At 37.0% G+C, this 12,262-nt stretch overlaps 1 protein-coding gene across 1 annotated transcript; it reads right to left on the reverse strand.

Moving 5' to 3' along the window:
- Nucleotides 1-4,305: 4,305 nt before the first annotated feature.
- Nucleotides 4,306-9,286, reverse strand: LOC118754343 (the record flags this gene model as incomplete). Its single annotated transcript, XM_036489216.1, has 3 exons — nucleotides 4,306-5,973; nucleotides 8,200-8,345; nucleotides 9,171-9,286. Coding segments are annotated over 3 exons (1,749 nt in total), but the record flags the coding sequence as incomplete, so codon positions are not given.
- Between the last annotated feature and the right edge of the window lie 2,976 nt (nucleotides 9,287-12,262).

Below are 12,262 nucleotides of genomic sequence, written 5' to 3' on the forward strand. Positions count from 1 at the left end.
CATCAGTGAATAAATACACTTTCAAAAAGAGTACTTAGCAGCAAATTGCCATGCCTGTGGTTTGTGGTATTACCATCAACAATATGACCACATTTTGTTGTGAGTTTCATTACACTTTAGTGTGGTGTGCATATTTTTGCTTTTACTCTTCGATTTTTTTACTTTTATTTCTTTGCTTTTACTGATTTTACCTCCGACGTATTTTTGGTCTTCATATACCCTAGTTTTTTTTACTACTCGCTACTTGGTCTGCGCATATTAGTGGCAAATATGGATGAATGAATGCGTGGCGAATACAATAAAATATTTCAAATTAATTGCGTTTAATGTTTGGCGGATGCAAACAATTTTAACGCTGTTTGCGTGTAGGTTTTTGGGAAACGGAAATCGTCAATGAGGAATTCAGCTATATAAATTGAAGCGCCTTGCATTTACAGTGCATTGCGGCATAAATGTAAGCGTGTGGGCTGCCGGATATACTACTTTTTAAATATCTGTTTCTTATAAAAACAGGTGTACAACATTTTAATAGTTTTTAAGACATATCCTGGTTTTCAGAAGGCGATAAGGAGCCTTTTTCAAAGGTGTTGGCAGCTCATGGGCAATTATTATTTATTATTATTTATTTATTAATTAATATAATTAAAAATTACAAAATTAATATAATAGCACTAGCTACCATGGCTATCGGCTTAGTCAAGAGATAATATATGTAAACGTAATGTGTATTTATATTAGATGAAAGATGTTTAAAGATTTAAGAAAGTTAGACATTAATATGATATTTGATTCAGATGGGATGGAGAGGACATTGAGCGGGTGTGCGTCTTCGAACGTTGTTGTGCGTATAGCGGCAATACCTGAGCAATGCAGTAGAATGTGACGTGTGGTTAAGTTGGCAGTGTTGCAGAAGGAGCATGTGGGCTGAGGACTTCTTGTAAGAAGGTGTTCGTGTGTGAGGAGAGCATGTCCTAGTCTTAGGCGAACGTAACATCTATTCATCCATGTTGTTGTCGTAGTAGGTAGTGTTATTGACATGCCACTAGGATTCACCTCTTTATATTCATGTTGATACTGTTGCCAGTTCAGGTGTAGGTGAGACTTCAAAGCAGTAGAGTACATCGTTTTAATTGATGAAGTGCCAAACGGATTGTAGGTGTGTAGACAAGAATTTAAAGCAAACTTCGCAGCTTTGTCAGCATATTCGTTACCAGCTATACCTGCATGTCCAGGGACCCACATTAACTTTGTATTTGGTGCTAATTTAATGAGCAGTTGTTGAAGATGGTATATTGGTCCTATTTCATAGTGAATGTTTCTTGCAGCTTTGAAGACTGATTGGCTGTCAGTGCAAATAATGACTTTTTTTGTTCCCTTCTTTTATTAAACGCAGGGCCGAAATGATACCTTGTAATTCGGCTTCAAAAATGCCGGCGTACTGTGGTAGCAAGCCATGAGATAAAGTTAAACCGGTATCATTTGTAATAGCGAATGCAACTCCGTTGTTCTGTTTGGTCCCATCTGTAAAGATTAGATTCCACCCACTTTGCATAAGAGGCGTAACTATGTTCAAAAATGATTGTTGGTATGAAGCGTTGCTAGTGTTCTCCTTCCGAAGAAGCGTCAACTCATCAATGAAACTACTTTTGTCTATGATCCATGGAGGAAGTTTGGTGTTGGGGATTTTCATGGGGACCATCTCCAGGTTTAAGAGGTCAGCGAGAGCTTTTACCTCACATAGTGCTGATTTGTGTGAGAGTGCCCTTTTTTCTTCTCATCAATAGCTTGACTTCGTGGTTGAGAATGTGTGTAGAGTTGCAGAACAACTTATAAATGATACGACTTCGAAGGTATTTTATACGATCTTCCAATGATTGAAAGCCGCTTTCTGCTAGTAGATTTGTGATAGGTGTTGTTCTGAACGCACGTAAACTTCGTCGTATCGCTGCGTGAAACGGTGCTTTAATTTTATTTAACGTAGCCGTATTGCATTTTCCATATAACTGAATACCATAGTCAATTTTGCTTTGTATTATCGATTTAGTTATATTAAGTAAGGTGTTAGTATGTATACAACTTTTCTTCGATGATAAATATTTAATAATATTTAATCTGGTAGCTAGTTCACCTCTTAAACTAATACAATGATCCTTAAAACTATGTTTGTCGTCAAATATAACGCCCAATATTTTCATAGATTTGACATTGGATATTTTATGATTGTTGTACTTAATGTCTATCTGATTACAACTACGTCTTCTACAGACATGCAGATGCTTGCATTTTTCGAACGAAACGAGAGCACCTGAATGTTGAGACCATTCTTCTAAAGCCTGGAAAGCTTTTCCAAACGATTCCTCAATTTCGGAAATATTTTTATTACCACATACTAAAAATAAGTCATCGGCGTAAAGGCAATGCTTAATATTTGTCTGTTGACTCATGATTTTGCTAACGTCGTCAAACGCTATTAAGAAGAGAGTGACGGAAAGTGGAGATCCTTGTGGGATACCGTTGAGAAGCGAAAATGTAGGCGAGAGATAGCTGTTTACCTTACATCGAAACTTACGATTGCTGAGAAAAGACTTTATGTAATTAAAAATATTTTGACCCACTTTCCACTCGTGAAGTTTTTTAAGAACTATATGACAACCAATTTTGTCAAAAGCCTTGGCGAAATCAATAGCAAGGATAGAAGAGTGGTTTTTAGTAGAGAAGCTTTTTGAAAGTTGGTGGTCTAAGGAGAGTAAGGCATCCAGAGTGCTGGTGCCGTTTTTGAATCCAACCTGAAATGGCGATAAGAGCTTTTTGGTTGTTAGAAACCACATTAGCCTTTTTGAGATGACTTTTTCCATTAGTTTACTGATACACGGAATGAGGGAGATTGGGCGATAGCTTTCGACATCAGACGAGTCTTTCTGTGGCTTTAGTATAGGAACAATCACGGCTGTTTTGAAACTTTGAGGGATAATGCCGCTTTTTAGAATGGAGTTGTAGAGCTGGATGAGCCTCTGTTTTAATGAGACTGGCATATGGCGTAACATGCCGTAGTTTATTTGGTCAAAACCTGGAGTTGTACCTTTGGCTGTCTTTAGAGCATAGTCTATTTCGTTAAAGCAGATATCTCTTTCCATATGTACGGCTAGACTGTCGGTTGAGTTGGCTGCGGACATAAGCGGAATGTTACTAGCGGAAGCTATGAACTGCGGTGGAAAGTTGGAGGTTTCCGATGACTTAGAGATATTCTGAGCAAATTCTAATAAAATTGAATTGGGATCAGTAATTATTTTATTATTTATTTTAATTGAAGAAATATTTATTGGGGAGTACGTGCCCGTAAGTGTTTGTACTCCCTTCCATATACTGCGAATAGTGGAAGTGGGGTTTAATTTTTCAGTAAACTCTTCGAAGCTACGGGTTTTCGCTTGCTTTTTTACCCTGTTAAACTGAGCGTTGCGTTTTTTATAGAGTACGAAATTCTCAGGAGTGGGGCTCCTTTGATATTGTCTCCAGGCTGTTAGTTTGTCGTTTCGGAGTATACTAAGTTCTGACGACCACCACGGCACATGTCTTGAAGACCTACGACATGAACTGCGGGGGATGGCTATGTTGGCTGCTTCCCGAATAGTCTTTTGAATAATTGCAGCTTCTTTATTGGGGTTATTGTTTTCGAAAGCAGGTAAGTGTTTGGTCATTAAAAATTGATTAAATTTTTCCCAGTTTGCTTTGTCAGTGTTGTATTTAGATGCTTTATAGGGGTTGGAAACGTTAGGGATAAAAAAAAGAAAATGAACAAATAATGGGAAAGTGATCACTATTGTGTAGATCCTCAAGTGTATACCAAGCTGAAATGGGAAGTAATTGTGGTGAGCATAAAGTCAGGTCAACGTGTGTGTATGTGTTGTGTGTAGAAAAATGCGTTGGGCTATTATTATTTAGTAAGCACAAATTGGAACTCAGAATAAAATCTTCAACTATTGAACCCCTATGGTTAGTTTTTGGTGAGCCCCAGAGAGGACTCCAACCGTTGAAATCCCCGCATATAATTACTGGGGTATTAATAGAGGAGGTAAGCCGTAATAAATCAGAGGACGAGATATTTTGATTTGGAGGAATATAAATGGAAAGTATAGTAATGGGATGTCTAAATGTAAACTCGACGGCAACTGCTGATAAGTTGGTAGATAAATTGATTCGTCTATGTTGAAGATTTTTATGAATTAATAGACCACAACCTTGTTTGGAGTATGTAATACCCGGGAAGTTGTGAAAATGTGCTGTATATTGCTTGGGGCAGTGTGGTGTATAATTCGCAGTAATGTGGGTTTCTTGCACACATATTATGTTTGGCTTCCGATCTTTTATTAGAGTTTCTAATTCGAGATAGTTATTATGATAACCTCTAATATTCCATTGGAGAATATTGAGAATCATTTTTGTTTATTTATTTACTTGCTATAAGTGTTATTTTCTTTTGGAAAATAACCTATAGCGTGGGCTCTTGAAGATCATTATCCATATCGTCATTATGTGTACCAGAGATTGTGTTGAGAAGAGAGTGCAGAATGGAGTCAGGTTGCGTGGTGGATTCAAAGTTTGAGTTGTAGGATGTAAGAGATGTAGAGTAGTCATTAGAAGTATGAGTTGAGGAAGCGTTGTGTGTTAGAGATGTATTAATCTCATTGCTATTGTTTTTATTAGAGTCTAATGAGTGTTCAGGTGGTGAGTTTTGGGGATGCACTTGAGAAATAGAGCTCCAGTTTGCAGCCGGAGTTGTAGTGAGCTGTGTGAATGAGTTAGTTGGGAGAGATTGTTGTGTAGATTGTGTGTTGGCTGCTGCCGATGTATGAACGTGAGTGAGTGACTTAACTGAGTGTGAGTGAGCACTAGAAAGTGACTCGTTCGGTTGGTATGAGTGAGATTGGATAGAAGAGATGTGTGGTTTGGGGATACCTGTTGAGTTACCGACTGAAGAAGTGAGATCGGTCGGGTTTTGTGAGAGACTGTGTTGAGCGGCTTGTGTTGAGTTTAGAATTGATGCATATGTTTGATCTTGATTCACGTTAATGGGATTTTGAATTTTGTAAAGGCGTCTAGCTTCAGGGTAATTGCATTTATTTTGAGTTTTAATTTTTAGTACTTCCTTTTCTTGCAAGTACTTTGGGCAGTCTTTAGCAGAGGCAGGGTGGGGGCCATAACAGTTGGCACACATCGTTCGTAAACAAGGCAAGTCATTGTGAGGGGGGAAGTTGCATCTTTCACAGGTGGAGTTGTTGCTGCACCTTTTCATAGTATGACCCAACAGTTGGCATGAGCGACATCTCATAGGATTAGGAAAGTACTCTTCTACTCTCACTGAATACCATGCTATGTCGATCGACTGAGGTACTTTGTACAAATTAAATGAAAGCACGATTCTGCCTGTTGGAATTTTTACATTGTCAACAGTTTTGGTAAATTTGTATATAGCCACAACGCCTTGTGGTTTAAGAGCTTCTAGAATTTCTTGTTCGTCGGTGTGTGCCAGATTTTTGTCAAAAATTGTACCTTTGCAAGTATTTAGGGAATCGTGGAAGTTGGCAGAGATAGGGCATAGTCCTCCAAAGTTTTTGCATTTAATGAACTTTTCAGCTACTTTGAGGGATTTTGCAAGAATAAGTAAGCTGTCATCACGGAGAATACTCACTGACAGGTACTCTGTGCTTATACAATCAAGTGCCTTCTTTTTTGCGAAAACGCTAAAACTTGACAATGGCTTGGACGCGTCAGTGGATTTTATAATAATAAATTTCGGATCGGTGCTATTGTTGTTAGTGCTCACATCTGGAAGCGCTGGAAAATGTGCTTTCGCGGTCGCTTTTTTGCGTTTTGCTTTCGGGGAATTTAGCATACCTTCAGCAAGTATGCTATAACGATTCCCCGAGGGAATCGTTGACATATTTTCCATATGCACACAGAATAATTTGGTTAACACTTACGGGGGGATAAATTTATGATTTATATATTGAGATTGGGAAACGCTAAACACGTTTAAATTGCTCACTGAAACACAAACACGCTCAACTGTGGTACGCTAGCTAGACACAACTGCACGGCGCGAGAGTTAGTCGGTGACTGCATGGGCAATTAAATATTTAAAATATATTGCGTGAGAATAAAGGGAACTTAAAAAGCGAGTGACTTTTAGAATTTGCCGCGCAGCAACTTTTAATGTAATGCTGGTCCCTCAACTGACATCAATTAATAGACCACTGTAAAATTTTGACAAGCTCCGCCATTTAGCTGATTAAGCAACTTTTTGCGTGAAAATCCAGTACCGAGTCCAACGAAAGGCTTGTTAAATACAATAGGAATTCTTCACAATCAATTTCAATGGTTAAAAAGTAGTTAACTTAGTTCCGTTGTGGTCATACCAACACAAGTCACTCCGAATGTTCAGGCCGCCCAAAAGAGGACGTCGGACCATCGGAGAATGAAAGTGTGTCGGGTGACTGAGGCTATTCGCATCTCAACTGAGTGGGTATTTGGATGTAAAAATGCTATTCGCGCGTTGGGTGCCACCACGCCAGTGAACACTCGAATATAAAAGCAACCATATAACCACTTCAAAGAAGTGTTGGCGATGTTCAGCAGCAAACCGAATGAGTTTTTGCACCGTTACCGTTGGCGAAGCATGGATCCACCACAATACACCAGAGACCAAGGAACATTCAAGAAATGCTCCAAATAACGCCAAAGGGCGTCTGTCGGCCAATAAGATCATGCTCACAGTTTTTTTTTTTGATACACACGGTGTCATTCACATCGATTACCTTGAAAAGGGTAAAATGATCAGAGCAGAGATTTTGGACAGATTCGATATTGACACATGTGTATAGTCAAAATAGAAATAATCTATCAATTGGACTTCGAACTTTTACCCCATACCCCATATTCACCAGATCTAAAATAATAAAAACTATCATGAGACGAAATCATGTTTCAATATCCGATTCTTAAAGGGCTCACTAGTTTGTCTCTGCCAAAATCCTTATACCTAACTCTGCCAAAAGCGGGGATGAGTCACAAGAAATGTTCTATCTGCTAAACGAAAGCAAATATCTACTTACATGTGCCGTCTGATGCCTCAAAGTCATTGATGGCGAAAATACTCACCCAGTGAATGCCTGGTCTGAGCCATCTTTAGCTAAGTGGTTAAATGTATTAGTCAAAATAATTCCCGAAGGTATTGGCACCTGGAGTAAAACGGGTCGAGACTTGCGTTGCATAACTATTTTAGAAGTAGTTAGAGGGTTGGCCAATGACTTGAGTGCAGCTTGAGATACGTAAACAATTACTTGTTCACCTATTTTCTAACACGTAGCCTAAGGCCTGGGGAATTGTAAATTAGCCAACATGAAATACGGAGTCATAACTACTATTCGGTGTAGACTCCAAATCCTGGCCATGTCTCGGTTTTGAGTAAAGAAAGTGAGAAAGTAAGTAAGCCCGGGCTCGGTGCTGACATTTAACCAGCACTCAAAACCAGGAAACACAACGTTGTAGAATCTCTACAGTAAAGGCAATGGTGGTGTATTATCTTGGGGCATTGAAAAGATATACATAAACGCCAGCAGAAATTTCTACCGCGACCCACTCAGTGGCATATGAACATTGAGGCCTTTAATGCCTCCCAAAATATGTTTGTATGTATAAGTACAAGGATACAAAGTGTTGGGAAGTGAAGCAGTGCAGCCAAAGCTGTGTTAGCCGTTGTAAAGAAGGCTCCCTACAATACACGACGCCTATACTTTGAATTTTGGCAAGCTGATTTCCTACGATATTGACTGAGATTCTGCTCCACCATACTACTGATGCATAGCTCATAATGGCTCTGACCACGGATGAGTATATACAGATGAACCCCTTCGGTGACAGGCCACGCGTTTTATCAAAGAGCTACATATTTATGTTGCAAATGAAGCCAAGCCTTTCGGGAACTTATGCTTAATGTAAGCCTTCCATGCAAGTTGGTTATTCAGAACTATGCCGAGATACTTTATTACGAATTTAATCTGAATTAGGTCCTCTTTTAATCAAAATTTCTTAGGAATTTTTGTTCCGTTTTGACAGTATCTTTTTATGTAAGTAATCTTAGACATAAGACTTATAATTTTTCAAAAATTTCCTCACAAACCATTTAACTCTCTTCTCACTTACCGTATTCAATTTCTCCATGAGAACACTCATTTGATTTTTCGTACACATCTTGTACGCGTTGTTGTCGTCGTCGTCTTAGTTGTTGCTGTTGTAATTGTTGCACTTTTGATTGTTGTAGATTTTGCGCACTTGATTGTGATTGATGCCTGTTGGCCATTCACAAAATTGCACAATCAAAACTGTTGTGTGAAAATTCCGAAAAAAAGTGGACAAATGGATAAAAGCCAAGGCGCGCGGACACAAAGAAATGAACACACAAAAAAACGGATGAAAACACAGGGCAAAAGCAAAGCAAAAAAATAAGCAAAATAAAATACATAAAAGCGAATGTACGCAATTTAAATCGGTTAACGCGTAAGGAAAAAAAACAACAACTACGACAATAATATGGGCCTTGCGACGGTTTCAGCGCCACTCGACGACTGTGGTGAGCTGGTCAGTTCAGAGGTCGTGCGAAGCGAGTACGTGAAGGTTTGTGGCGGGTTATTGTGCTTTAGATTTTTTCGTGATTTATTTTTTCTTGTTTGTTTTTATTTATTTTTTGTTTTATCGTACAACAAGTTACTTTTAAATTGCCCACTTTGATGTTACTGTTGATTGTTTAATTGCTTAATTTTTGCGTAGACTTGTTACATTGATTGGCCGGCTCGCCCGTCGAATTGCTTTAGTTTTTGATTGTTTTTGTTTTTTGTATTTTTTTCAGGAATTTTCGGAGGCACGCACCGAGCAATTTACTTATGCAATACCACGCCTTCTCGGAAATAATTTCAGCTTACAAAATTCATGTGGTTTTTAATTGTTCGCAAGATTCAAATGAACTGATAAATATTTTGAGAAAAACTGATGAAAAATAAATTGATGATAAGATTGCAAGAAAAAAGAAACCCGCCATGCGGCGCCAGCTTTGCTATGAGCACAACAAAAAAGCGCAGCTACACGTCGGAGACGGTCGCCGAACTAAATAAATTTGCTTTTTTCTCCTTCCTCTTCTTCTCCTATCTTCGAGTATGTTTGTATGGTAATTTACACCGGCCAGCATTTGATATGCGATTACATTCAGCGTTGTAAATTCAGCTTGGCGCGCAGCCTACCTCTAACTCACTCGCTAGTCTGTTTGTTTATTTCATTGTTGTTGTTAGCGTCAATTCGAAAGTGAAAAAGTGCCATATGGGTTTAAAAGGAAAAATTATATATCTAAGATTAAATTAAACCTGATTACCCGTTTGGCTTATTCTTAACCGTAATCTTAATCTTAATCTTAATGTTAACCTTTGTTTTAACCTTACTCTTATTCGAATTCTTAATCTCAAACTCAATCTCAATCTTAATCCTAATCTCAATTTCAATCTTAATCTCAATATTAATCTTAACTTTCATCTTAATCTTAATCCTAATCCGAATCTTAATCTTAAACTTATCCTTATCCTTAATCTCAATCTTAGTCTTATCTTTAATCTCAATCTCAATCTTAATCTTAATCCTAATCTTAATTTAGTCTCAATCTTAATTTTAATCTTAATATTAATCTAACCTTTAGTAATAATCTTAATATCAACCTTAATCTTAATATTAATCTTAATTTTAGTCTTAATCTTAATATCAATATTATTTCTCAAATAAATAAATAATCTCAATTGTAATCTAAATCTCAACTTTTATCTTAATCTTAATCGCAACTTTATAAAAATTAGAAACATTTCTTCAAGTGCACACACGAAAAATGTTAGCTTACAACCAAAACGACTGTCTTTAAGTTCTTCTTATTCCCTCTCCGGGCCTCCAAACTCATCAAACATAACCGATAACTCGCAGTCATTTGAAACCATTGGCGTAGCCAGAATGAAATTTAAGGGGGCTCGACCCTATTAAGCTGGCATTTCAGGGTACTATTTTATATATATATAAGGAAAATTTGAATGTTAGGCTGGCTACGCCCATGTTTGAAACATTTGAATTACCAGCAAAAAATAATTTAACATTTGGTGGCACCACATGTGTTTTGTAGTGATTAGCAGTTATAGGAAACTCAAATGTTGTAGTTGTTGCTCATTTTCTAATTTTTTTTTTTTTAAGTTTTACTAGCTCTTTCATTACCAATTCCCTTACTTGCTAGCGTGTTTTTGCATTTAGGTTTTTCTTCTTCGCTGGTCGTTGTAAATTTTCTAACTAAATAATTCATCTTCGCTGGCTCTACAGGTTTCGTGTTTAATTTTTGTTTTTAAATTTTTATTAGTTAATTTCAATTTCGTTTTCGTTTTCATTCGCTTGAATGAGAATGAAAGTGATTTTGGTGTATTGGCATGTTGAGGGGGTATTTATGCTAATGATTTTGATAAATTTTTGTAACTGATTAATGTATAAGAAAATTGAAAGTTTTGAAACACTTTCGAGTCAAGCGTTTACACTGACTAGAAATTTTGGTTTTTTGTAAGTAAATTATGAAAAATTTAGCAATTTGTTTCTTCGGTTTAGTGGCATGTGTACACTAATGAGTATTACTCTTATCAATGGTATGACTGAGCAACCATCGTAACTTTGATGTAAACTTGAGATCCTACGGGTAAACGTCCCTTATGGCTGGAAGTTAGCTTGATTTCCATCAATATTCGTTCAAAACCTTACCCGTGCTCAAAGGCCAGCTTAAAGAGTTATTTCATCTTGGTATATCCATTTTATCGTTGCTCTAATTGTGCATGAGGTTAAGAAGTTAGAGATAGCTTGTCCTTCAGCCTAGATTCCAATCCTATAAAATTCACCAAAAAACTATGCAAAACCAATTTCAAGAGTATATAACTATTCTGGAGTTGAACAAGTTTCCTTAACAAAGTGCTGTCTTAACATAGCCTAGGTTAAGATTACTCCCAGTAGATCTGTAGTGCGATTCCCATTTTTCTTAACGACAATATTCGTATCGTTAGCTAACGATTCCGACAAGTTTCGTTAATTCAAATTCTCAAGCACACTTTCAGCGAATATTGTCGGTAGCTTTGACAATTGTCTAACGAAATTTGTCGATAGCCTAGCTACGAATATTTTGTCGTTGAAAAGCCTAACGATAAAATTGGTTTAAGTTTTTATTGAGAAAATTAGGCGAAATTCGTCGGTAGGCAAACTATTATAATAAAAAATAACTAATAAATAAACATTTATCACATATAGATGTGCTTATTATTATTACACTGAAAGTTGAAAACTTAGGCAAAGGTTTTGATAGTTGGTCTCGCTTAATTGGGGCACTCTAAATTCAATGGCTTCCCCCGTTTTGTCAGATTGGCTCCAGTGTTCGAGATAACGACACTTGAACATTTGCTCCAATTTTAACTTGTTTGTAAATAACTCAGTTTTTGTGTTGTGTTAATAAAATTTTTAACATGACTGATTTTTATAGTGAAAGTTATTTAAAAAAATAGTCACGTGATAAAGTTTGTCCGAGTTATTAAAAAAAAAACTTAAAAATTTAAACAAATTTTCAAGTATTGTTACGTCGAAAACTAGAGCCACAGCTGAATTTTTAGACGTGGAAAGCATAACGTGAAAATGATGTGTTTGTTGTAATTCATACTGTAATTGTGCGTATAATTTGTTAGTGTAATTTTTTACTTATATACGGCTAACACCACATTATTAAATTCGCCTTGCACGAGGCCCTTATTGCAAAATAAAAAGTCCAGCATCCTATGGTAATGCTCCGTAGTAGCTTTTGCACTTCTGTTTTTTTCATATTGTATTCACAAACAACAATCTCGACAACAATAATACGCGCAACAATAAAATGTTTATTTTAAAATTTAAGTGTCAAACGTCAATATTGCCATATTGTCTTTGTAATTAACGACAATCCTCGTAAGCTTCTTTATCGACATGTCTAACGAATTCTCGTTAAGTGTATTTTTGAGAATAGCCTATTCGCTACTGCAAGCTACAAACGTCGTTCATTATCAATAACGAATATCGGTCGTTAGGAAAAATGGGAATCGCACTACTGGATAAGTTATTTCTCTTCATAAGTCCCTAGCCTGGCTCCGATATGCAAAATCTTGACTTGGCTAACTTGTGCTGCCAT

Source organism: Rhagoletis pomonella, unplaced genomic scaffold (assembly GCF_013731165.1).
Source record: "Rhagoletis pomonella isolate Grant_MI unplaced genomic scaffold, Rhpom_1.0 Rhpom_scaffold_03748, whole genome shotgun sequence".
Taxonomy (NCBI): domain Eukaryota; kingdom Metazoa; phylum Arthropoda; class Insecta; order Diptera; family Tephritidae; genus Rhagoletis; species Rhagoletis pomonella.